Source organism: Syngnathus scovelli, chromosome 1 (genome assembly GCF_024217435.2).
Source record: "Syngnathus scovelli strain Florida chromosome 1, RoL_Ssco_1.2, whole genome shotgun sequence".
Taxonomy (NCBI): Eukaryota; Metazoa; Chordata; class Actinopteri; order Syngnathiformes; family Syngnathidae; genus Syngnathus; species Syngnathus scovelli.
This window is the reverse complement of record NC_090847.1, coordinates 20101159-20127657: the sequence shown is the minus strand read 5'-3', so window position 1 is coordinate 20127657 and position 26499 is coordinate 20101159. Positions and strand designations below refer to the sequence as shown.

At 42.8% G+C, this 26499-nt stretch overlaps 2 protein-coding genes across 2 annotated transcripts; both read right to left on the bottom strand.

Moving 5' to 3' along the window:
* Positions 1–1094: 1094 nt before the first annotated feature.
* On the bottom strand, positions 1095–16095 carry kctd12b (potassium channel tetramerisation domain containing 12b). The gene is made up of 2 exons (XM_049742579.1): positions 14741–16095; positions 1095–1924 (listed from the first exon to the last, which is right to left on the bottom strand). The coding sequence occupies exons 1-2, from the start codon at positions 15582–15584 to the stop codon at positions 1341–1343; spliced, it is 1428 nt and encodes a 475-aa protein (XP_049598536.1). The 5' UTR covers positions 15585–16095; the 3' UTR covers positions 1095–1340.
* Positions 16096–19811: 3716 nt separating this feature from the next.
* On the bottom strand, positions 19812–26346 carry znf711 (zinc finger protein 711). Its single transcript, XM_049742518.1, has 8 exons — positions 26178–26346; positions 25102–25180; positions 24887–24999; positions 23350–24177; positions 23123–23269; positions 22856–23038; positions 22589–22723; positions 19812–22502 (listed from the first exon to the last, which is right to left on the bottom strand). The coding sequence occupies exons 3-8, from the start codon at positions 24963–24965 to the stop codon at positions 21322–21324; spliced, it is 2553 nt and encodes an 850-aa protein (XP_049598475.1). The 5' UTR covers positions 24966–24999; positions 25102–25180; positions 26178–26346; the 3' UTR covers positions 19812–21321.
* Positions 26347–26499: the final 153 nt, after the last annotated feature.

Here is a 26499-nt window from a genome sequence, read left to right as displayed (position 1 = left end):
ATATTTTTGCAGATGTTTACATTATGGCGGAGTTTGTACTCCATCTTCATCCCAAATGTGTGCCATATCCATTGAAGACACCAAATTGGCCAGGAATTTGCTATGTAAAGCTAGCCTTGAACACTTAACATATTTACAGTTGAAAAACCAAACAGTTCTTAAATAGATCACCGTCGGTTTTGGCACTGAAATAATTCATGACATGGCGTGTTGAAATAAAACTGATTCTCTAGCGCTGTTTCTTCTCTGTTCTTTCACTCCCTCGGGATGAATTAAAAATGTATGATGTTGGGGTTTTTTCTTTAACACACAATTTCTAGAGAAGAAAACAATGTCGTTTTACAAGTAGCAGCAATTGATTTGGCTGCTTTCTTTTAGTCCCTGTTCATCATGGCCACCTCCTGTGTGTAGTCCACAAAAAAATGAGAATTGCGTTGTGTGATGCTGCACAACAAACATAATTTGGATCGTTGCACACAGTATTTATTTACTCTTACCTAAGCTTTGTTGAACAAGGCTGTCAAAATGGCTGCTGACTGCATTGATGGAGCTAGAGGGCCACCCTTTTTCCGTTGATAAACGTCACGGCACACCTCCAAACTATAACTGGCTAAGATACAGTACATAAATAATGATATATATATATATATATATATATATATATATATATATATATATATATATATATATATATATATATATATATATATATATATATATATATATATATATATATATATATATATATATAGTACTGGTAATTGATACCTAATAATTTTCAAACAAATTACTTGAAGTGAAATTTCACAATTTCTTGCCAGTTTTTTTATGGAAGAAAATTGTTATTTTTGATGGTTAGAGATTTTTTGTTGTATTTACGATAAATCAATGAACCAAATAATTATAAAGTCGAATGAATAATAGGGAAAAACATTTAAAAAACGCAACTAATACCGCACTTTACTCTGCACCACAGTATTGTTTTTACTGCAAATTTGCATCAAACATTAAATCAGGACCCCGCCCAGAGCAGTTATTGACAATGCCTTATCGTATCAAGAGCAAATTCCAAAATAAGAACACGTCATCACTGATGAACTTTGGGAATATTTAATGGTGACTTAATTGTTGAACACAAACGTATATCAGCCTAAAGGTATATTTTTGTGTACGATGGGCAAGCTCGAGTGTTAGTGCGCGTACTGGCTAGCTGATAGCATCTAATTGTGAAGCTGAAGTAAACTTGCCAAGGGTGGTCACAAGTGGATGCAAGCACCATGAAAATACTGCGGACTTTCCGGATCAGAGGTAAAAAATGGATATATAGAAATGGTTGGGCGCTATGCATTATACTTCTTGAGCAAGTCATTTTGCCAGTGCCTCTTGCGATCTGGAAACACTTTGGGCATGCGGATCTTTTTGAAGTCATCGATGCATTTCTTTAGATCTTCCTCCAGCATCTTTCTCTCCTCCTCATCCTCATTCATCAAAGTGGGAGGCCCTCCATTCTCTCGCGGGAGAAGCCGCGGCAGCGTCTTTAGGTGGAGGTTGGCCGGGTGCCGGGGGCTCTCGGTCAGGGGTGGGGTCGACGGTGGGCTGAGGTTAGCCGAAGGTTTGGGTGACGGCAGCGGCTGGATCGGGACGAGGGGGGGCGGAGGGGGGAGTTCGGGGCTTCCCGGGGGAGGTGATGGAGAAGGAAGTGAAGGGGAGAGAGGAGGGGAGTCAAGGGGTCGTCGTTCTGGTACGTCCGGCGTTGGGATGCTGCCACTTTCTGGGAGACTTTGGGTTCGACCACTGTTGCTTATGTCGCTGTGGCTGCGGAGCTCCACTGAGGCCGATTCAGGCTCAAGTTTGGATGCGACCTCTTCAGGGAAAACGCGGAAATCTGCTGTTGTGTTGGCCTTGGGAATCACTGATGAACCACCTGAGAAAGGAAAAAAAATAACGGGCTTTTTCGTTTCATTAGAGATTTTGGGGCTCTTTTTTTACTCATTCAAAAGGTTGCTTATTAGACATGGTACTGATCAGAGCTGGATTTGCCAAGAACAATGGGTTGGACTTACAATATTGTAGGCAATTTGCTCCCCACAAAATTGACTATTTTGACCTTTCTAAGTCACCAGCAATATTATTATAAAAAGAGCTAACAGAATAGCCACAACTTAAAAAAACATTTTTGTTAATGAAATCAAATACAAAAATATCTTTTTACCTCTTTACCTTTTTTCAAAATCTTGTACTTGAAAATTACTGCGTATATTTAAACTAAAAACAAAGCTTTGTATTAAAAATAATGACAAATAGATTAAATATTGACTAAATTATTTGTGAAATAATAATAATAACTAATGAACTTGTCCTAAAAACTAACTAAAACTACGTAAAATGAACCAACGAAAGTCAAAACTAAATAATGAAAAACTCCAAAAGTATAAATCTGGTGCCATCAGTCGTTTGAATAAATGACATCAGATAGTCCTCTCAAATCCCTTTTTCCTTTTTAAAATTTGTTCAATTTGTGTGCAGTACAAAACATTTGAGCCTTTAAAACTGCTTAATTTTTCATTAAAATTCTGCACTGAAATTAAGATAGTCGATAGAATAATAACGTACAAGAAATTACAACGTGGGGAGATAACTTTTAATTATCTGTCCATGCAGCAAGATTATAGATAATGAATGTGTTTTGCCTTAGCCTAAGTCACATAATAACACAAAAATCATAATAACTGTTCTTGTTTTGTTTGTCTAATCCAAGCAAATCATGTGGCTTGAAAATAAAAGAGATGCTTTTTCTCTCAGTGAGGGGGGAAAAGGGAGGGTAGATGACTCACCAGGAAAGAAAACTGAAGCAACACAAAAGGAACGGAGAACCAATGTGTGTGTTCACTATTCCACATTGACTAAATGGGTGGTGTGAAAACCTCTCGTGGAAGCCAAGTGAGACATTTTTCACCATAGGATGATTTCTCACCTTTGTGCGAATAGTTGCACGTTGTATAATTTTTCCTGCTCACAATTGTTTTGGAGCCCCTAATTTTTGGAAACATGATTATAAGCATTGACCAATTTCACAGCAGATGATTGGTATGGACACAAAAACAACATGGTGTACCATCAGAATCAGAATTAATAATATATACATATATTATTTGTATGTATATATATTTTTTTTTACATCCAATGTTTTTTTTCCAGTGTACATGAAAGGGACAGAATATCAAACACCTCTCAGTGTGAATCACTGCAGCACCATTCCACTGCAATAATAACCATATTGTAAAATGAACACCTCTCTCTCTCTCTCTCTCTCTCTCTCAGCATCGCTCAAATCCGAGCTTTATTGATACCGCTGTAGTGGGTGAATGTCATTACATAGCGCCGGTATGTGTTCCTGTATCTCTCGTCAGCCCGCGGCCCACCCAGCATTCTTAACGATAACGACAGCGCCGCATGCATACTGTGCATCCAGTCACGTGACATTAAATCATACATGCTCACTGTGGAAGTATATGAAAATCCGCAAAGTGCTAATCTTCTGATGCCTGCATGATGTCGCAAAGACAGCCAGGTACTAGATGCCTTGACCGATGTATAAGATGACACACGCTCAGTCCCTCTGCTTCTCTTCGAACGTCAACATGGGACAAAGTGCATGAGGCTGAGTGCGGTCCATGCGCCTTATGTGTTTATGTAATTATGCGTGGACACACGCGTGGGTGTTTGCATGTGAGGCCTGACGTCTGTCCAAGCATTAGGAGTGGCACAGATAGCACAAGAAAGCAAGCAAGAAAGAAAGAAAGCAGGAAAGAAAGAAAAGGAAAAGGAAGCCAGGGAAGGAGGAGCTGACAGGAACGCGTTCTCCACCCGCTGCTTCAGTGTGCACAGTGCATTTCAAATCTGCTGTAATGAATACATGTGTTTGAGGATGCCTGGCCGTGGGAGTACGTATGGGGGCTTAGCAGTGTCGGAGAAATAATCCACTGGGGGATGGGCTCCATGATTTCCTTCATCGCTAAGCCTTGTGGAGGAGAACAGCGAAAGAGAGCACTCAACCTTTTTTTTCCTCCCAGAGGCCACTTCTCTGGGGATGTGTGCAAAAGCCAAACTAGTTTCTCACACATCCACTCTGGCGCTCTCCCATCTGTGCGATGTGACACATGGCTCGGCCGCCATCGTTATTGCTATTAGCAGTTCCGACGTGTCGATGAGGCTCGGCTGACATTTAGCACCTTGATGTCGCAAAGCGTCCTCCAGAAGGTTTGTTATGTTGTTCACCCCGACTGAATCGAAATTTTAGACTCGTAAAGGGCCATAATCTTGTACTTAAAAGAAATAAAGATTTATAGGTACTGACAAGCAATGCGCAGTGTCTCCTTGACCAGAAATCGACAACTTAAATGCTAGAGGGGGACACAATTTTTAATCAGCGCTATTGGAGGCCCCCATAGGACCACACGTTTCCTAACCAGTATGACAAAAATGCTCATTGCCACTCGGTCACCAGTTACATTGTGTTTAAAACGTGTTACGGCTCGTGTGTTATTTAAACTGGTTGTCTAAAAACATAACATGAGTAGGGTTGCCTTTTTATTTTTTTGCCAGTTACCAGTAATGGAATCTATTTCTCATTCTAATTTACCCCTTGACACTGTCTAGAGAGGCCAACTAATGAAACTGGTTTTGAAAGGGATATGTTATGTAGTACTGAACAGAACTGACAGAAAAAGATGAATGTTAAGTTTGCCAGCGGCACACGATTTTAAGTGGCTAATAATGATGTGCCACTATGCATGATAACTTGAAATTCACATTGCACACAAATGACCAACCATTTAAATGTGAAGCACACACACACATTCTCTTATTATGATGATAAAGGAACACAACGCTAATTACAAAAAGGTGCACCAGCAGCTCTGCGTGTTCTGGTTGAAAAGGATGATGAGCGCTGTGTTGAATGGTGGCAATGTTTGAAGGGCACTTGCGCAACACAATGCTCAGTGGAGGTCCACATTGTATCTTCTTTCAGCACTAGCCCTCAAAATGTCAGTCAAACAATGGAATACCTCAAAGGACCAGTATTCCTGCAAGTAAAACGCCGGCAGTATTGGAGCACTTAAATGGAAACGGGGACCAGAAGGAAGAAAAACATATATTGAAAAAGCAAATGGAACAGAGCCACATTGTGATTACATAAAAAGATAAAAAAATCAGACTGTTATGACAGAATCATTTCTATTTTTTATTTCTAGGAAAAAGATCATGACATTTTTTCCATGTTAGTCTCAAAATTCCCACAGGGACACCTAAAGGCGACACCAGCAGCCACTTGGTATATTTGAAGGCTGCTAAATAGAAGCAAGCTTCATTGAGTCAAGGCACACTTTTTTATTCATGCCATTGGATGAATAGCACCAGCTGATGTACAGCTATACTGTAGCTTCTGCCTCTAATGGAGGAGCATTTAGAACGTTGCACATTTTGCCTGTTGGGGGGGGGGGGTCACCTGCTATCTGTAGGTGGGCCACCGGACTGGCAAAACGTTCAAACGCCAAACCCTGCATCAGCAGTGTTACCCACCGAACAATCCAATTGCTACTAACTTTTTCAATACAAAAAAACCGTCCAAATGGGCCAACAGCTCTCCTGCCTGCCCAAGTCTAACCATCAACCCAAGCTGCTGGCTCAAAATAGTTGTTCCAACATTAGGTAAAAGTATTCCAATTTGCTAGTTAGGAACATAACCCATTATATTTTTCTCATTTCAGACAGATGAAGCGAAAAAGGATAATTTGCTACACTTGGGTGCCATGGCAGCAGCACTCAGCCCCCCCATGTAATGAGCTAGGTTAACCATTCAAGACTCGCTTTGGAAAACATGCATGTATCCGTTGATAAGTGCTGTGACCTGACGGCAGGAAGAATGGCAAACACAAGGATTACACCATCTCCATGGAAACATCACTGTGGTGTGAAGGAGGCTGAGCTAAAGTGGATTCTTACGTCTCACAGAGCGTTACATCTGTTGCTTGAGTTTGTACGTATGGTGCCCTCTGCAATATTTCGCCACCTATGACATATTTGACACGTAATTATTCATCTTGTAGATGATATGACTTAACATCTACTCTGTGAAATGATCTGTGTGCTTGGCCTCACTACCTCCAGACTTCTCACTGACAGACTTTCTTCTGTGATTAGCATCAGAGCAAAAACACGCGGGCGTTTAATTAGACGTTTTGACGCCACACTCTTTTCGACTAAATTTACACGCTCAAGTCCCCTGCATCAAAAATCCACCTGTGTGTACTTGTGAGCCTCTAAGCAATTACAAAGCTGCCAATCTGCATAATGTTAAGGAAATGACTGACAAACAGTAGAGGCGAGAGCTGCTGCCAAGAGCAATGGGGGGGGGGGGGGGGGGGGGGTCGAGGTTGGGAGCCTTGAAAATAAACCTGGATGCCGGTCATTTATAAAGCCAATGACGATTTTCATTGCAGCACCAAACTGAAAAGACGACTCCATTTGAAGACAGGACCAACTAAAGCTGATTGACAGGTGTCATCCAAGGTCTTCTCATCCCGAGTTGAAGACAAGGGGAGACAGCGATCAAGACGACAGCACTAAGGACAAATCTGACCCTTCAGATTACTGATAATTGGACAGGCAGATTAGACACCTAGTCTCCAGATGGCTGAGAAGTGAATCCCAGCCTAACAACAGTCAACACTGACACGTTTACAACTCTCGGCGTACACCTACATACACCTTTGAGGCAAAACAGCTTCCACAAAGTTCAGCAACACCAAACAGTAAAACACAAATTTATACCAAAAATAAAATCTTGTGTTGGAAGTCTCAGTAGGAAAAATTATCTCAAGTGATATCCAGAAATTTCTAAATGCTGAGAGCAGTCCAGACCTAACAGATGTGCAAAAACAAATCGCTCTTTTGCATGCCAAGCCAATAGATGGCGATGATGGACAAAAGTGTCCTTTGAACCCCTTTGGTCAGCGTAGCAGGCTCCTTGTCGGGAATATGTTCCAGACCTACCCACAATAGATGAAATTCTATAATATAGCGTGATCATTGAAAGATACTCATGCATCGACATTCGCTTTAATAAATGCTGACTCACTAGAACAGAATTGTTTTGTATTTTTCGGTAATTCAAATGGGGAAAAGAAGAAACGAATTACTGCGAATGGTGTCGTAACCATATGAATGCAATCGGAAACATTCCATGACGATATTGTAATCGTGACAAGATCCCTAATCTAACCTTTTAGTGCTGTAACTTCTGCACTTGTCTTTCTTTCACCTTCTCTGTCGCTGCTCTTGTTCTTTTTGACATTGTCTGGGACCTTATATGTCTCTAATTGCCTCTTCATCACTAAAATGTGCCACCGGCCTGGCTAAACCATTCACTTTGCCTAACGCTATGCACTGCACAATCATAAATTTCACTTAATCACACATTTATGGGTCTTGAGGGGGAAGACGCAATATTGTAGAGGAGCTGGGAGAATGAATAATACACATAGTAAATAGCAAATGTGCCACAAGCCTCTTGTTTGTGTCTACAAATAGTTTCCTTTCTTTATCATTACAATAAAGCTGCCATTTTAGGACTGCTGAAGGTCATTTCCAAGGGACCTGTGGAGATTTTGTCCCATCCATTAATTCGCTGTACAGCTTGTCCTCATTAGGGTGTTCTGGAACTTATATCTCAAATGACTTTGGGCAAGAGGCAAGGTAAAATCCAGGTCTGGTCGCCAGCTAATGGCAGGGCGCATGCAGAAAGACAAACAATGCACATGCACACAATTTTCATTGAACTCAACATGCACATTTTTAGAATGTTCGAGGAATACGTCCCCGGAGAAAACCCACACATGCACAAGGAGAACAGTAAAACTCCGCTCATAAAGAGCAGAGCCAAAATTTCACCCTCTTGACTCCAAGGCAGACCCACTAACCACTGTGATGCCCGTAAGCAGTAAAGTGAGGATCATAAGATTGATTGATATTGCACTTTTCACACAGGAGGGCAAGGTGACTGAATGCTTAACACGTTTGCCTCACATTTCTGCGCTTGCATGTTTGAATCCAGTCTCTGGCTGTTGGATGGATTTTATATTGCCTAATTGTATTTGTTCATTTTATATTATACTACAAATACATGTGGAGGTAGGAACAGGGCTGGCCCACATTTACCAGAAGTTACTCATCTACTCAATCTATAATAATAATAATGATAATAATGGTTCAGCACTTCCATCTTTTCCCCATTTTTATTTTTTTGTTGGTTTGTTTTGGCGGGGATTTCCCCCGATTTTCATTGGGAAAGTCCATATATTGAATATTTATCAGCACTTGAAGGATTTTTTGGGAGAGGAGGGGGCTTTTGGTACATTTGCGGGCACGGGGGTCTACTGTTATATTAGCGTATTGCTTTTCACTATTGTGTGCTGGCAGAACATGGCAGTGAAGTTTCATGACTCTCCCTAAAAAAAGTAATATCTAAGAACTGTTTTTTTTAACTTCTTATCCTCACTCGGGTCAAAGAAGAAATAAACACCTGACGTGGAATAAAAGTCCCAACCGTCAAGAAATCCTGAGATTGGATGTGTGAATGCTTGTTTATCTCTGCTGTCACTTCATGTTGACTTTCTCCTTGTATGCAAGCTGATTTGTGCTCTAGCAGATGTATAGTGAAGGATGTGTACTCATGACATAGAAGCACAGGAGGTACACATCTGGCTCGATGCCTAACTCACTAAAAATAGTCCAGCGCACAATGAGATAAAGATGCTCGGAGCCAGTGTCGCCACACGCGTTTGCGTGTAAGCTTACATTCGAGAGTGGGTGTCGTCGTTAAGGCTGACATATGCAACAAAAGGGAGAAGACTTTGTGCACTTGCGTCATCACATGTTGATGAAGAAAATAATAGCGGTAATGTACGCCTGGGGCTCTCTCGCTCCTATTTCCCCGCAATATTTGTTATCTCTCCTCCCAGTTAATAAGGAGCAAAGATGCTTTTCTTATTACCACAATCTCCTGATTATTACTGTCAAGAGGAAAAGGCGGAGGCAAATGGCATGTCTGCTTGTAAATGTATTATGAAAGATTACACTGAGGAGTGAAAAGAAGCAAGACAATCGCAACTCCTAAATGATTGGCTTCGTGCGGGAGGCTTATGCACGTCTTGCCTCCCCTTTGTTTGTGTGCGCATGCATCTTTGTGTGTGTGTCTGAGTTTGTGTTGGCTTGATTAGTGCCAAATGTCAGTTCAGCATCAAGGCAAACTGGGGAGTGCATTGCCCTCGCTTGGCCCCAGCAGCAAGGAGCACACATAGACTCCTCCCAAAAGGTGGCTAACTTGTTCTCCAGATGCCAAAACAGAATGTGATAGGATACTAGTCCTAAATTTGCAGCCCAACAATTTGAGAGGGGCATAAATAAGCAAAACGCAAGCAATAATAGTTGTAGCCGAGCGCTTTGAATGAGCGGCACGCTGACAACATCTGATGGTGCAGCCACTGCCAGATATTCAAAAACCGACACAAAACTGATACACACAACCTTGGAGCTTTACCTCCAAAATTCGAGTTCATTTTTTTCTACACTATTCAGAGTGGTGAAGAGTTGAGGCCTATCCTGCTCATCAGTCATCACAGACAATGTATCTGCTGCAGAGCACAAAAATGGTACCCTTGATTTCTGTAGCGAGGAAAAGGGTCACTGAGCGTGTTGGTCGATTTGGCAAACCAGCCGTCTGTGATGTCGGTAAGATGTGCACCTTTAGGAGAATGTGATTTTTGTGTTGAGCGGGCTTATTGTATCTGCTGAATGTAACTATTAATGTAACATGTAATCTAATTTAGTTACTTTTAAAATCAAGCAATCAGTAATTTTTAATTTTTGAAAGCAAATAATATGTAAAGTAGCTTTAATACAATATTTTTCATTCACAAATATGTGAACGCCGGGTATCAAAGTTTCTGAATAATTGTATTATATTTTCTAAATTGATTGACTATGCTTGAAGTCAGCAGTGATCATTCCCACTGCAGAGCAGCCTTCCCTCTCGCAGATCCACTGACCTGTGCTTTTCTGCAAAGATACCAACATCACGTTTAACACACCTTCAAGCAGAGTTACGTCACACGTCGCTGATCTCAGACATCGAGCCAGAGTTGGGGGTGGGGCTTACAGTACTGTATCTCATTGTCCTAAAAATATCAAATTTCCCCCCATTCTGCTGGCATAATCTCATTGTAAATCAATATGACTCACATAACATGCAGGCTAATCGCATGGATCTGTCTGTTTGGTGTAACACAATCACAGGCCAGCTTGAGCCCATTTCCATTTTGAAGAACATACAGTAGCACTTCTTCATGGAGGCAAAGCTTAGGGAGAGCAGAGATAGGAGCACAGAATTCTGTGCAAAATGCTCCCCCATCCCCACCTCGCCTCTCTCTTTTCTTTTTTTTTTTTAAATCACTTTCTACCTCCTCTTCCTCGGCCCACTTTCCCTTTTCCCTTTTGATGTACATCCCTTCCTCTGCTATCCAAATAGGGAAAGCGCTGACCCAGCTGGCTGAGAGACAAGGCGATCCTAGGAAAGGCGCGTTGCCATGTGGATGACAATGACAGCAGGGGGAACATGACGAGGGGCAAATCGCCGCCGGGTGGTAGCGAGAACAGACTGGTGCTCTGAAGGCTCCCAGCTTTTCTTTCCTGTTTGCTTTGCGGTTTTACAGCTAAATCAAAGGCTGCGATGCTTCCTCAGGATGCCGCGTTAATGCGACATGCAAATGTAGCCGTTGTGCAATCGGCAATCGGTGAATCAATGGGGCGGGCAAGGCTCGACCCTCGACCTTAATGTTGCCGGGCATCGATGGCGCTCGCTCGTCTGCTGTTGAATGTCGAGTCCCAGGATGAGTCCTGAGGCAGGGTGGCTAAAACACCAAGGCTTAAGATTTCGCACTCAGACATGACTCAGCAGCTTTGTGCTAATGACCTAAAGTAACCTCAAAATAGCCTCATGTAAATTTTGTAGAAAGTTCTACAAAAAGTTGAGCACTGTAAAAGACCTGGCAGACAATTTTTATTTTAAACTGCTTGATCTCACTGGGATTGCTGGATCACTGTAGCCTATCTCTGTTGACTTTGGGCAAGAAGCAAGTTACATCTGTGGCTGGTCTCCACAAATAGATTAGCATTCAGACTTATGAACAATTTAGAGCAGGGTGGGAAATTCGTTTTACAAAGGGGCCACATAAGAAACTGGAACATTTGCCGAGGGCCAAGCCAACATGCTAACCTCAACGCTACCTATGCAATGGATGCCAGCTATTTGCAGTGCCTGTAAATACCTAACTGTTGCCCATCAAAATGCAAAAAATCCATCCTTCAAAAACATTTTGATAAATATTAAATATATGTTTGCTGCAAAAAAAAAAACAGGCCCAAACAAGTAAGTAAATAAATATGGAGAAAAGATAGAAGAAAAAATCTGTGGATGTGAATCTGCAAATGCCTGTCAACTGTATTTTATTTATTTCGAAAAAAGTGTTATGTTTTTTCAATAAATTCCTATGGTATGTATTATATTTGGAAATACATGTTTCAAGAAAAATGAAAACAGTCATTAAATCAACATTCTTCAGAAATTCAAACATTATTTTTTGCGCATCAACCATCAACTTTTATCACAACAGGTTATGTTTGATACACTGTGCTTTTTAATTTACAAGCAAAGCGTTTACATTTTTTTCATCGTACTTTTCCTATTCACAATGTTAATTTTGGCATAACATCCTACTGGATTGCAGTTCAGCATGCTGCTAAATGAGGTTTCCCCCAGTGCAGTGTGCCCAAGCACAGCGACAGAGGAATGCTGCCTGTTTGCTTTAGGCTTTGGAGACACTGCAAGCATAATCCACTTTCATTCCCAGCAGACTCTTTCTTTTCCAGGAAGGGAGCCATATGTATTTTGCAGCCATTTTTTGGGTGGTGGGGGGTTGTTTCCGCATTTGTTTATGTGCGAAGCCGATGAATGTTTCCATCTCGGACAGAGAGCTCAGGTGCAGCGTGGAGAACTGCTCGAGCGTGATAATCTTGTGTTACATGAGTCAGAGGTTTATGAACGGATTTATCTCACCTACAGACGCCACCTCGTAAGTTGTTGTTCTAGCGGAATATAATACCCGCTGTTTTGCCTGCTGCTGTATTTACTGACGGCAGACAAAATGTGCACAAACTCGGGAATTAAATAAATGGAAGTAATCCGGCCAATTACTGACTATAATCAGGTTATGTGTTTTTTGACCAATAGCTTTTCTGTACTTTATAATGTCTCCGAGTCTTTTACAATCTGTTGGAAGCTTTAGTGCAACACTTTTTTTTTTTTAATCACACTTAATTATCCTGTATAGCACTTTTGTGATAATTATCTATGGAAAGTGCTGAACAGTATAAAGAAATTGTCTTTGCTTTGTATGCAATAGCCTATTTTTATTTATTTTTTTACAGATAAGACAAACAAATAAGATCTAAAGTTACAACTTAATGCTTTAATAAATGGGATTGTACGAACCACTGGTGATTAGGAAGTTGCCGTTCAGTTGTGGAGTTTGATCTCACATGTTCTCTGGCTAGCTACCACATTCCAGCACGTTGCACTCTACAAACAGTCGAGTAAAAAAAACAAGAAAAGGGTCAAAAAGTGGCCAAGCTCACTCTTGGGGGGTTTCATTTAACCGATAGACTTGGATGAAATGATTAACCCACCAAACAACCATGTTTTTTGGTTTTTGTAGAAAATAAACCAACTTTTTTGGTTGTTTTACGCATTATTCATTTCACCTGAGTGATGAAATGAATAAACCCCAAAGTTGTGTCAAAATGACCCAAGTGGTGATTGACACCTTTTGACCCATAATTGGGTTATTTTTGACACAACTGTTTTTAAAGTGAAGACGTCAATGTGGGTATAATCTAAAGTTAAGTCAGCTGGGTCAAAAATAACCAAATTTAAGCCAAAAATTACTTGACTGGGTCAATTTGATCCAACTGCTAGAACATAACCATTTTTTAGGGAGGTTCTTTTCTACAAAATGACCCAGTTATTGGGTTGTTTCATACAAAATGACTTTTTCCAAAAACATTATTTATTGTTTTATGCAACACAATCCAGAATTTTGGGTAAAATTGACTTTTTTTTTAGCTATTTTTTTTTTACCCGACTGTTTTTAGAATGTATGGTCTGTCCCAAAGTCACCTGGGATTGGCCCGAGCTCACCTGCAATTTGAATGCGGACAATAATGATAACACTACTAAACTAAATGTTCTCCTGCTTGAGCTGGAAGTCATCACTGTGATCCCGAGACAACATTTTGGATCCAAAATACATATGAAATAGAAAGAACCTTTATTTGACAATCTTTTAGTTGAACACTTTGCCTTTACCGACGAGTCTAACATTTCAACGCAGACGCTCCGTCATACATTTCACAACAAACGTCAGACAAAAACCTTGATGACTCCATTTACTCGCACTCATACACACTCAGTGTTTGTTAATATTTTACCAGCGAGTGTGCTTAAACTATTTTGCCAACTGTGGGTTGTCAGCTGTCGCTGGAGCTGTTATGGCGTAATCTGAGGTATGTTCATGATTTGCAGACGATTCTTGAGTAGTGGTTTAGCTACAGCGGAGAGAAATAATCCGATCTGGGCCAACAACACAGCATAATTCAACCATTCCCGTTTGGCTATTCACGTTAACTACGCAACAGCTTCAAACAATACTGAAATGAAATCATGACATGAGCCTCCGTGGTGAGGTTGAAACATGGCGCAGTCGAGGTGGTTACTGAGCGACGGAATGTTAAAAAAAATATTGAGCAGCAGTATGATGCAAGTGGCGCAACACCGCCTTCCCCTTTGGGTTCTCAGCCTGCTTAGCATGGCTGATTAAACTACTAAAAGGCCCTTTGGCACAGTGTGGACTCTAGTACAACCTTTGCGTTGTGTCCACAAGGTCTTGTTATATTCTGCCTTTCATTACTTTTTAAGCACTCAAAAGAAAACTCTAAGCATCCTTCTGATCTGTTTCTATTGTCTCTGAAAGCAACAACTGAGAACTGTCAAGTCTACTATGGCACAAGCCTAGTCACATGATACAGGACATGATAACGCAGGACATGTTGCTTCTTTTAGCTCTCATGTCCCCCTCGAGGCTTATAAGAAGTCCGATTATGGCGGTGATTTATTTCAGAGGAGCGGGACAGAGTTGGGCCAGAAGGGACATTACACAGTACAAGATGGCCACTTTTTTGAAGCCCTTTTTCGTAACGCCCATACCCCGGGGCTTGTGTGTGAACTAAGTTAGATCATAGAAAGAGTTGTGCTTTCAGAGAGGCAGATGAAATATGAAGAGGGGTTGGATAAAGAAGGTCCGTCTTCTGCAAGGGGAGCTGCAATGTGGTCAAGACGACATCTAGATCAGATGCGGGGGGGGTGGGGGGGTCGAGCTGACGGGGTCTGGGGACGAGGGAGGAGGTGGAAAGAGTCACTGGTAGGGAACTGTTCATGGGAGGAATTGCGTGGAGCCCAAAGCAGAACATCTACAGTACATCTACTAGAGAGAGAGCTTGAGGCTGGAAGGGGACACTTGCAGACAAGGTGGTGGGGAGGGGGGTGGGGTTCGACAGCGTCACTCACGGTAGAACACATATTCAGTGTAGCTGGTCCAGATCTTGTCGTCCGTCTGCTCGTGGGCAAAGGCGCAGGTGCCTGTGGAGTTACAGGCCACCATGTGGAAACCGGCATCGGCCAGCTTGTCGAATGCCTGCTCCAAGAAGGTGAACTTGAGATAGTAGCGGGACGTGTAGCGCTCCGGTGGGCGGTCCGGGTCGCGGCTCTCGTTCAGGGTCTCCCCAAAGACCTCTTTGGCCAGGGAGGTCTTCCCGCAGACCATGATTCGGGCCACCCGACGAAATTTGGCATCGGTGTGGCTGTCGCGACCCAGGGTGTACGAGCCACGGTAGCCGATGGTGATGAAGCCGGACCGCTTCCCATCCATGGAGCTGGGCACCAGGCTGGCGCAGGCTGCCGCCGCCGCGCCGAGCGACCCCAGATTCCGGGCGGCGTCCACCCCGGGCGAGGAGTCCTCCGGGTCACTCTGACAGCAGTCGTCCCCCAGCGAGTTCTGCTTGCTGATTTTGGGTGCCAACTGTTTGACCAGCTCGGGAAGGTTGAAGAACTCAGCCTCCCGCTGCAGCCGTCCCCGCTCGGGGAAGTGGTCTGGAAGGACCAGCTGCTGGTCCCGCATGTAGTCCAGGATGTAGCGGAAAAGAAAGCCGTCCCGATCCACGAAGAAACGCCCTTTGGTGTCCCTGGCCAATCCTTTAGCTGACTTACGGCTGAACATTTCCCACAAAAGAGAGTCTGGCACACTCGTGAGTGTGGAGTAGCGCGTTATGTACACCTGACCGCCGACATTCAGCTCAATGATCTCCGGGAATGATACCTCCTCAACCGATATACCGCTATCTGGAAGAGCCATGGCTGACTTCTTCCAAATGGACGAATTAAAGTTCACTTAGCAAGACTGTACCTAATTGATTGCCTGCAGGGGGAAAAAAAGAGCCGTCACGCACGCACTATTCTAACGGCCGCTTTCACCGCAACGAGCTAAACATTCTGCATTTCAGAGTGAAGCGTTATGTGAAACGGATATCCTGCGGAAATCCTGCTTGGTTTGGCAGATGAGGAAGCGCAAATATTTCACAACTGTCCATATCGCCTCGGACGCGTGTCTCTGCGCTCGTCCTCGCCAACTTCAATGAAGCAATCCATAGTTGGTGAGCTCTGTGGGCGTCCCGTTGACGAAGAGCCACAAGATGAAGACGACGCTCCACAAGTAATGAGACACGAGAAAGGTGTAGAGGAAGAGCTTAATGCTTTCCATCACTACGCGGTGATCGGCTGGTTCGCTCGCTGCACTCTCCCTCTGCATGCGCGTGTCACACTGGAGCTCTTCAGCGGCTTAGCGGCGCATTATTGCACTCGCTAAACCGCGCCCACACGCGATGACGCGCAAGCAGCAAGCACCCCCACCAAAACTTTTTGACAGTTATTCATTTAGAGCGTTTCTTAAAAACGAATAGATAGAATTGCTTGCACGATCTTGAAGAGTAAATATTTATTCTAAATTCAGAAGGAAAGGACACAATTAAAGACACCACGCGTGTCACTCACGATGACGCAACGATGCGTTGCCACCAGTCAGTTGACTATTGCGAGTAATCGGCAGCTCATTTTTTTTTTTTTTTTTTTTTGCTGACTGTGGATTTAAAATGATTAAATCACTCTTCCATTTGACAATGGACAATCACTTGTCCTTGCATAGCCGCACGTGTTAGTGGATTTTCTTCTGGCAGATGCATCATGGATTCATTATAATCAACACCACCAATATATGTAAAACGTATCAAATTAATGGCACAGACATTTTGCACACAATTTGATCATCTCGTACCCTCATCCGTGACTACGGCTCAGGGCCATTTCAAGTTTACTGTCACCAGAAGGCACAGCACAAACCTCATTAAACTAAAGTAAAAAATGTGGCAAAACTGTACTTCAGTGATGTCATTACTTTGTTTTTGTAAAGTATTATAGTTTATTTATATTTATAATTAAAAAAACATTACCATTTTTTTTAAATGATAGGTTGGACCAGAGTTTTAGCATGTCAATTCATGCCAATGGGCAAAGATGATTTGTGATATGAATGTATTATGAGTATAGTACACATTATACTTAGTCACCTTTGTACTACGAAAAATAAACAAAAACTCAGCTAAAAACATAATTTCAGCAACAAAAAGGGTTCTTGCCCAATGTCAAGGTTCGATTTATGTGCATCCACTTATCACCTCTTCTTATCATCTCTTAGCATCTTTGACGTTAAGTTGTGATGAAAAACTTCCACCTTAATATCTATCTTATATAAACAAATTTACTTTCTTAATAGATTGGTTTTAGCGTGTTTAATAATTTAAAGTCAGAGAATTTAAGAGTGGCCCTTGCGTCCTTCGATTTTTGCTGTATGCAACCGTCAGCAGAAAAAATTTGGACGTCCCTGCGCTGAGGCATTGACGTATGTGTTTGTGCGTGTGTATGTGTGTGTGTGCGTGCGTGTGCGTAGGCGCGTGCGTGCGTGCTTGATGCTCTGCTGACTCCAAACAAGCACATAATTGAGTTGCCACAGTGGCTCATCACATGCAATTGTACTTCCTTACAAGACGGCCTCTCGCGCTCAACTCTGAGTTGACACAATGAAATAAAGGTGGATTTATGAGCGGCATTTTGATCAGTGCAGCCTTGGTGGTTGCCATTGGCAACCACGTCAGAACGCAAGAGACATTTTTGGAACGTGAAAAATCGGTAACATTTTTTGTGTATGGTGCTGGGTATGGTGCCAGGGTAAACTCGTGTGTCTCAGTTGTGATTCGCATCTTCCATTAAAAGCTTTTAAAATATTTGCAAGGCTTATTTTCATGGTCACAGGGAGCTGGACGACATTCGAGCTGCTCAAGAAAAAGAAACCTGGTATTGCTCAAGGTGTACTGTTGAATTTTAGACGCATTTCCAAGCTGCCTTTTATTTCAACAATTCAAGAAAAGCAAAGCTAAAATCTTTTGGGGATGAGCATCATGTCATAGAGCAGTGGTCCCCAACCTTTTTTGCGCCACTGACCGGCCTTTATATATATATATATATATATATATATATATATATATATATATATATATATATATATATATATATATATATATATATATATATATATATATATATATATATATAGCACATTTATAATAAAATGAAATAAAATGATACGACTGGCATAAAATATATATATATAAACCACAAAAATAAAACTCACCATTACGTTGAATTAGTGGGTGCACTGAGCTTGTTTCTCAGAAACGATCCGGTCCCATCTCGGCGTAATCGGACACAATGACACCCGAAGTGTGCTGTTGGTGTCCAATCTGCTCCGCAGCTTTGTTTTGGTCGCTTTTACAGCAGAAAATCCAGCTTCACAAAGGTAGGTTGTTGGAAAAGGAAGCAGGGTTTTCAGCGCTTTTGTGGAGACCATGTGCCGAAGCAGTTTTGAAGTCTTCATTGCCTCGTTAGTTAACCTGTCGCCACATATTATGCAGAGTGGGCTTGGTGCGTCAGAGTCACTTGTGGCGATTAATCTAGATCTCAAGTAGGACTCCAGAAATTTTCTTTTAAATGCAGCTTTCCTTTTCTTAGAAGTCGTAGCCTCTTCTTCTTCTTCTTCTTCCGTCTCCTCATTGGGCTTTTTTTCCCTTTCCGAAGAAGCTTTCCAAACATTTCTTGCTCATTTTTGCTTGCTTTGCAGGCTCGACTCAGGTGACATGTCACGTGACCAAAACGAGCGTCTTCACCTGAATTGCCAATTTTTAAAAATATTTTTCAAAATAAATTCTTACTCATTTTGCTAACTCGACTGGGGAAACATGTGACGTGATTGGGACGAGCGTCTTGACCTGAATTAATTGATCGTCGATAAAAAATATATACGTACATATAGATATTTTTTTCTGTGCGGCTTGGCGGCCCGGTACCAAGTGACCCACGGACCGGTACCGGTGGTGGCCTGGTGGTTGGGGACCTCTGTCACAGAGGGTTTCCAGTCAGGTTTTAAAAAGCTGCATAACACAGATTTAGCACTGTTATGGGTTTTTTAATGACGAGGATGTCATTTCTGGTGAATGACTGTATGTTGTGTTTTGTTGGACGTGACTGCAGCATTTGGCAAGATGGACCGCAGTGTTCTGTTAGCTCGTTTGCAGCACCAAGTGGGCATTTGTGGTAGCGCTCTAGAGTGGATCAGATGCTGTTGGGCAGGAAGGACTTTTTATGTTGTTCTTCGTTGCTGTTTTCAGTGTTTTTGCTACCCCTGGGTTACACGTTGAGAAAGTGCAGCGTTTCAGATTTCCTGCTAAGCAATAAGGACACATTCTCCTTCCCTCCCCTGCACATGCTTTAAAAAAATTGAAAAGAAACTTCAAATCTTTATAGCCAAAGCTATATGATAAGGTTCTTTTATTACCATAGCACCATCTAGTGGCGATAAGAAATCTCTCCGTCTTTTTTTTTTTTTTATACTGCGCTGAACCTAATATTTGTCACAACCGCCTGAAAACGTACGTACATGCGTCATGCTCTAAGTCGAATTTGTGTCTTTTTGGCAAAGTTTGTGCCTATTACGATGCCTATAATCTGAATTGCTATAATCTGACCCAAATGATCCTATATCACCAAGTGACGTCTTTGAGATATTACTTGGTAGCTGTGTTGGCATGGTGCATGCAAACACATCTTAGTTTGGTCAGCAAGTAAAAGGAATGGATTGCAATTTCTGAGTTCGGTGGTTACAGCACACTTGACCTCTTTTCCATCACTGTTAGCCATCTGTTGTGGCATCACAATAAAGCACAATTGGTGATGTAATCCTTGACAATACATGCTTTGCGTGACATTCCATGAGGCTTTGAACTATTTCCAGAAATATTACAATATTAAATGCAATAATATAATAGCTATTTTGTAACATAATCTGTTTGTTTTTTTCAACATTAAAAGTCCGTGCTGATATATGTCACTGGGGTTAACCATCACACTATTCAGTTGACAAAATAATTAAACTGGATTAAACTTGAGCCCTTATTATTAAAAACAACACAAGGTATAAAAAGATATATTTTATTTTTATTTTGGTTTCTTCCCCACCAGTAGTTTATCCACAATCAGACTGAAAGGAAATATAGTATACTAAGTTACATGAAATGCAGGGATTTTAGTATACGTATAGGCTACCACAATTTTATGGAGACGGCATATGTGCATACTTGATAGACTGATGCCATTATGACCACTGACAAGAGTATAATCCTCAATGTGGGATTGGGCTAGGTTTACATATAAGAAGGACAGTGGGATGAGGGTCTGGGAAACTTGTTAGTGAGCACAAACCAAACACAAAACCCAAACACTGCCATGGAACAGAACATTAAATTGTTTCACCCACCACTTTCCACAATTGTATTGTGCCCACTTGCTATAGATAACATTTAGCCACTCACAAGGCTGTGTAATCATTTACCCAGGTTTTATATGTGTATATATATATGTATATATATATATATATATATATATCCTTATACATACACAAACCCCATACATGTAATTAAAATACAAAAAAAATAAAGTGCCTTCTACTGACTCAACCACAATCTCTGAGAGAATGGTATTGATGCAGTATGTTTGAGTTACAAAACAACAACAAGACTAATTTTCAGATTGGCTGAGTCCATCAGTGCTTAAGAGAAAAGACCATTAGATGTAAGGCATGATTGCAACTGTATTGTTGGCTGGGCATACCTGTGTCATAGGTAACATAATCAATATCTTAGTCGCAGGTAACCACCAAGTGGTTAGCAATCACGAAGCTAACCATTCATCCAATTCAAAACCCAAACTAATAATGTAGCACCACCTTAATCATGTTTTGTTAGACTTGACTGAGCTGATCAGTCCTGAAACCCTGATTTATCTTTTAATACATTTTGAACAGATTGTGGTCATATCACACATGATTTGGGGGAAATGCAAAAAGGTGGGAATAAAACCGAGGGCTAAGGTGCGTCATGTATGTCAATATTATTAAAATGCTTTCTTGGAGCTTGAGAATGGTGCAACACGTGGCAGTGAAAACAAATGTCAAGCTAAAAGCTAATTCATAAAGATACTAAGTCGGTAGTATGGAGGAAAACTGAACTGATGCTCTTAAACTGGCGTTTTTGACTTTACAAGAGTTATTCTTCTGCAGCATTTCAGCTGAGTGGGTATAAAAATAGACATTTGAAACCCTGAATATATGTCCTTGCGTGATTTTTTTCCAGAAAAACAAACAAACAAACAAACACAATTTACACTTGTCCCACTTAGTGCACACTGTCACATTTTTTATGTCTTTTTTAAGATTTTACTCCCATCTAAAACGTGTTCTGGCATTAGGTGGCGTTTTATACCCATTACAACACAGAATGGCAATTATGATGTTGCCTTCAACAGCCTATAGCATTTAATTTTGAATACACTAAAATTACCTCAGCGTGCGTGACACCGATGTACAGGGGTAGGTGTGTGTGTATGGGGGGGGGGGGGTTAGGGTTAGGGGGCGCTTAAGTGTGATGCTGTTACATTAACATGTCTTTGTGGTGTCTGGCTATGTGTTGGCTCTTCTCCGAAGGCCTCCTGAAGCCCTTGGTGCAGTAGTCGCAGCGGTGGGGGTAGTCCTTGGTGTGAATGGAGATGACATGGCGCTTGAAACCCGAAGCGTCCGTACTGTTGTACTCACAATACTGGCACTGATAAACTTTCCTGCCGCTGTGCGTCTTCATGTGCTTCTTCAGCTCCGCCGGCTGCCGAAAGCCTCGCCGACATCGCTTGCACTTAAACGGGAGTTCCTTTGTGTGCAGGGAAAGAATATGGCGACTCAGGGTGAACGTGTCGGGGGCGTTGAAGTTACAGTGCCGGCACTGGTGCACCTTGCTCCCTTTGTGCGTCTCGGCGTGCTTCTTCAATTCGGAGGGCCTGTGAAAGCCTTTCTCACACACGTCGCACTGGTGGGGAAAGTCCTTGGTGTGCACGGAGATGATGTGTCGTTTCAGGTCACTGGAGTTGGTGCTCTTGTGCTCGCAGTGTGGACACTGGTGCGTCTTGTGACCTTGCACCATCTCTATGTGACGCTGGAGTTCCCGTGCGTCTGCGTACGCCTGCGGGCAGTGGCTGCACTTGAAGGGCAGGTCTGCGCCATGCTTGCTTTTGATGTGAGTCTTAAGGTTGGACTGATCCGCACAGCGAAATTCGCAGTGCGGACAGTGATAAGGCTTCTCGCCCGTGTGGGTCCGCATGTGTTTCTTTAGCTCGGACGGGTGGCGAAAGCCTTTGGCGCACTCGACGCACACGTGCGCAAAGTTCTTGCTGTGCACGGCCAGCAGGTGGCGATTGAGAAGGCCCTGCTCTGCGGTCTCATAGTCGCAATACTTGCAGTGATGCAGCTTGGGCTCGCGGTCCTTGACGATGAGCTTGTCGGAGCCCAGCGGGCTGGACTCGTGATAACGCCGGGTGTACTCCGTGTATTCCGGGGAGCGCTCGCTGTTGTGGCTCAGCAGCTTGTGACTCTCCAAATGGTTGTGGAAACTGATCTTCTTGTTGGTGGTGAAGTCACAGTCTGTACATTGGTACTTCTTCTTCAAGAGGTGGTCCGGGTGGTTTTTCATGTGGCATTTGAGGAAGCCTCGTGAGCGGAACTTCTTTCCGCATATGTGGCATGGGTAGACTGTCAGGGGCATGCCATCGGGCCCAATGATGACAGCTGAAATAGGCAATTGGGGGAAACGGACGTTTATTTGGCCCGTCATCCAAGCGTTACCATATCAAAAGGCAGGCAAAAGGTCTTACCGGTTTGACACTGCCTAACGTCCCCTTTCTTCTTTTTCTTGGCTTTGGGTTTGAGGACACGGTTTGGGGGTAAACCCTCTCGAATTTGAAGAAATGGTGTCGCTGTGCCATTCTTGACTTGATCTATAGTCTTACCTGCACAAATCCAGCAGAGAACATCATCAACACACTTAGGTCAACGGCTCAATCTATTTGATATGTGGAGCCATCCAACTAAGTCTATGAAAAAGCAGAAAAAGCTTTTGAGACAGAACCACAAGAACATACTGATGTCATCATCATCATCATCATCACTGTCCTCGTCGTCGTCGTCCTCTTCAATTTTGGGCTGCTTCTTGACTGCCATGTAGACCATCTTGTCACGGCCAACTCCGAGTCTTCCAGATGAGGCGGCTTCAAGATCAGGGTGGCCATTTTGATAATCATCCTCAGTTATCACCTCTGTTCCACCTAGAAAAACAAAGTGGAGGGTGGGGTTAATTTTAATCGACACTCACGCAAAACATTCCATCCACGACTAGTTCAACGACTTGCCCAAATCATCATCTGCCTCAGCCTTGAAAATGTAGACTTTGATGACTTCCGCGGTAGAGTCTTCCTTGCAGTCCTTGTCTTCCATCACCTCAGTGCTAATCTCAAGAGGGGTGTCTCCTATGTCCAGCTTCTCTCCCACCTCATCCACTAAACAGCAAAAAGATTCAACCTCAAAAAATCGGACAGACACAACTAGAAACACTGTCTGAGACCGACGACGATCCTACGGGAGATCATGAGGTAATCTTCGGAGCTGCTTCTGCCGTCATCGTCTTCATCCATCTGCAGGGGCACCCCCTCAGATGGAAGTTGCTGATGGATGATGGTCTCCGCATTGGCTTCTGTCACCATCAAGCCCTCTGCGACAAGTTGATGGTCTAGAGTGTTATCTTGGTGGTCCGAGAGAAGTTCTGCAACAAACACCTGGTCTGACATGTCATCGTGGTGGTTGGCATCCTGGATAAGGTCTGAGGTTAGCACGTGGTGGTGTTCTAAAGCCGCCTCTATCGCAACCTCGGTTCCTAGGATGTTTTCCGGCATGATCACACTATGTTCTGAGTGAACCATGTCCTCATTGCTGATTTGATGGCCGTCTACGTCCTGAGAGCGCAGGCTTTCTACGTCCACCTCCAGACCCTCCACAACTTCCGCTTCCAAGCCCTCCACTTCCACTTCCTCCTCAAGGCCCTCAACAACATGAGCTTCCAGGTCCTCCACATCGACTTCGGTTTCCAGTCCTTCGACTACATGTGCCTCGAGACCCTCCACCTCGACTTCTCCTTCTAGGCCTTCCACAACCTGAGCCTCCAGCTCTACCACTTGTGTCTGTAGCCCATCAACCACCTCTGCCTCCAGACCCTCGACATCTGCGTGTAAACCTTCGACAACTTCAGTTTCCAGGCCTTCGACGACCTGAGTCTCCAGACCCTCCACCTCCAGGCCGTGTTCCAGGAGGATGCCCTCGTCCGTCATCACGTCAGAAAGAAGCATGCCCTCTGGCACAGACACCACGATGTGATCACCGTCAATGTGTGCCAAGCCACCCATCCCTGCAACTGTTAAAACGAGAATGAATGAGATCTACATTTCATTTTGTTCTTGTATGACAGACAGTAAGAGTTTTAAAAAAATCTTTATTGTGAGGTGCATCACTAACAACAGCGTTTATTACCTGTTCTTATTCATGCTTAGTCAATTGAGTATTATTGAACATAATATAAGCATAGTTATCTTTCACTTATGCATATATAACTATCCATCTGATTGATTTCCATACGGCTTGTCCTCATTAGGGTCAAAATTGAGCTGGAGCCTATGTAGTCCTAAACTGATCATGATTCAGTTACTGGGTATCTAATATGTCAAAAAATAGGCAAAAACTGCAGATGACTGCTTTCCACAGTAAAAGCCGACATTTACAAATGTCATTTTTTGACTGAACACAAAAAGATAATCAATGCGTTTTTATGTGAATGACTACAGAACTCATATATTTACTTATTTATACTTTTATTTTTCTGTCCATCTTTATGAATCCTCTCAACACATTTGTTTTTATTCTTTTACAGTTTTATTGTGTTTACTGCTCTGACATTTAAGATGTTTTAAATGTTTTGGGTTTTTTTCCCCTCATGTACACTTTGTATGCAGCGGTGGTTGTTTCTCAACTGCTTTGTAAACATTGTAGGGTTGAGGTTTAATAATTGTGACAATTTCTGCTCTAGAATAATTTGCTAGAACAATTAAATGCACATTACCACCCACCAAAGTCTTGCATGATCATAGCGTGGGGCATCTTCAGCTCCTGTGTGTGTAACTCCAACACACCGCCTCCTTGGTCCATGTTTAACACCGGCAAAAAGAAAACAGCCTGAAAACTATAAGATATTAATCATGAGAGGTGTGAGTGATCAAGCAGTTGGTAAAAGTGTCATGCATCATAAAAACAATACATATACAGTATATGATACATTAAATACCTTCACATTCGATGCGCAGAACCATAAAATAAAAACAGCATATTAGATGTGTGACTTCCCACCAATGCAATTGATCCCTCTGGTAAAAACAAAGCACAGCCATTAGTAGTTACAGTAACAGTATACAACATTTGGATCAATAATAATGATCATCATCATAATAATAATAATGTCTTTTCCAATTCAATATTCCCGAAAGATGTATGCTTCAGAGGTAATAACAGTGCAAGAAACACACTAGAGAGCACTCAGAAAGTGGGATGGCATGTTATTGACGACTAGCTCCTTCCCCTGCCATGCAATAGTATTACAGGCATCCTTAACCTGGTGCATTCAACTGTACACCTGGACCAAGTTGCGCCTGATGGCGAGGTCTCCATTTGAGGAAAGGGAATTGCCCCGTAGGTGGGCAGGACTAGCCCGCCAGTGTTACCACTGTGGGAGTCCTCCGCAATGTTATCAGTGGGAGGAAATGCACTGTCGTCACATCACTGCTCAATACCAAGAAAAATAAAAATCCTACGCTTTAGCTCAAGTGCGTTTAATGCCCATATTTTCCAGTTGATATGCATGTAACAGTGTAGCCATAGTTTTATTTTGACGTGTAAATATGCCAGAATTTTGGCTAAGCTTAATGTTCTGCAGACGTTATGCAATGCCTTCATAAAGGCTGGCTCCCGCTTGCTTACCACCCAGCGGAGCTAACTAGCTAACGAGCTACAACGGATCCGCCCAGCGCCATTTTGTTTTAGCATCAAGGCTAAGCGTCTACGCTCGTTAGCAGCGTTAATAGCACACACCCCGACTTTGCACACTCGCTGCGGCGCAAGGATAACAGCGTCGCCGTAGAAGGCGACGAACTAACGTGTCAAAATGTATCCGTTTGATGTTTGCTTGAAACAACGCGCCCACAACCGCCCGTCTGGCTAGCTATCATGCTAAGCTAAGTGGCGCCGCCTTGTGCCGCATTATGTCCGTGTTGTTTTTTCCACGAGGCTCAAAGAGGCCCGCTACGGCCGACTGGGCCCTTGCGAATTAAACCCCACTCCATTCGGGTTGGTCCGAAGCGAATTTACCTGATAACGTCGTCTTCGGACTCTTTTGGTGTTTCTCCCCCTCCTCCGTTTTGTCTATTAATGTATTTGGTTTATTTTTGACGGTAAGCTAAGTGCGGCCTGCAGTTTTGGATCCCCGGGCACTCTTTGCTAGGCCTCGGCCAATCAGCTTGCTTCCTGACAAGCAGAGGGAGGGCGGGGGGCAGACAATGCGTGGCCTCGTTTACCGCTGATCCCTTACTATTTGCGTCATGCATAAGAGAGTAGTTACTCTAACATTCTATTAATGGGGACACATTATGCGCACTATGCTTGCGAACTAAACGTGGGTATTACCACGCGA

Bases quoted from the DNA above. Each gene is read 5' to 3' on its own strand.
- kctd12b (XM_049742579.1), bottom strand. From the start codon at position 15,584: ATGGCTCTTCCAGATAGCGGTATATCGGTTGAGGAGGTATCATTCCCG. The intron at 1,925-14,740 runs GTGAGTGACGCT...TTCCTTTCTCAG, and splicing joins CACTGAATATGTGTTCTACC to GTGGTTCATCAGTGATTCCC.
- znf711 (XM_049742518.1), bottom strand. From the start codon at position 24,965: ATGGACCAAGGAGGCGGTGTGTTGGAGTTACACACACAGGAGCTGAAG. The intron at 23,039-23,122 runs GCAAGTCGTTGA...TTGTTTTTCTAG, and splicing joins TGAGGCAGATGATGATTTGG to GTGGAACAGAGGTGATAACT. The intron at 22,503-22,588 runs GTAAGACCTTTT...TGCCTATTTCAG, and splicing joins CGTTAGGCAGTGTCAAACCG to CTGTCATCATTGGGCCCGAT.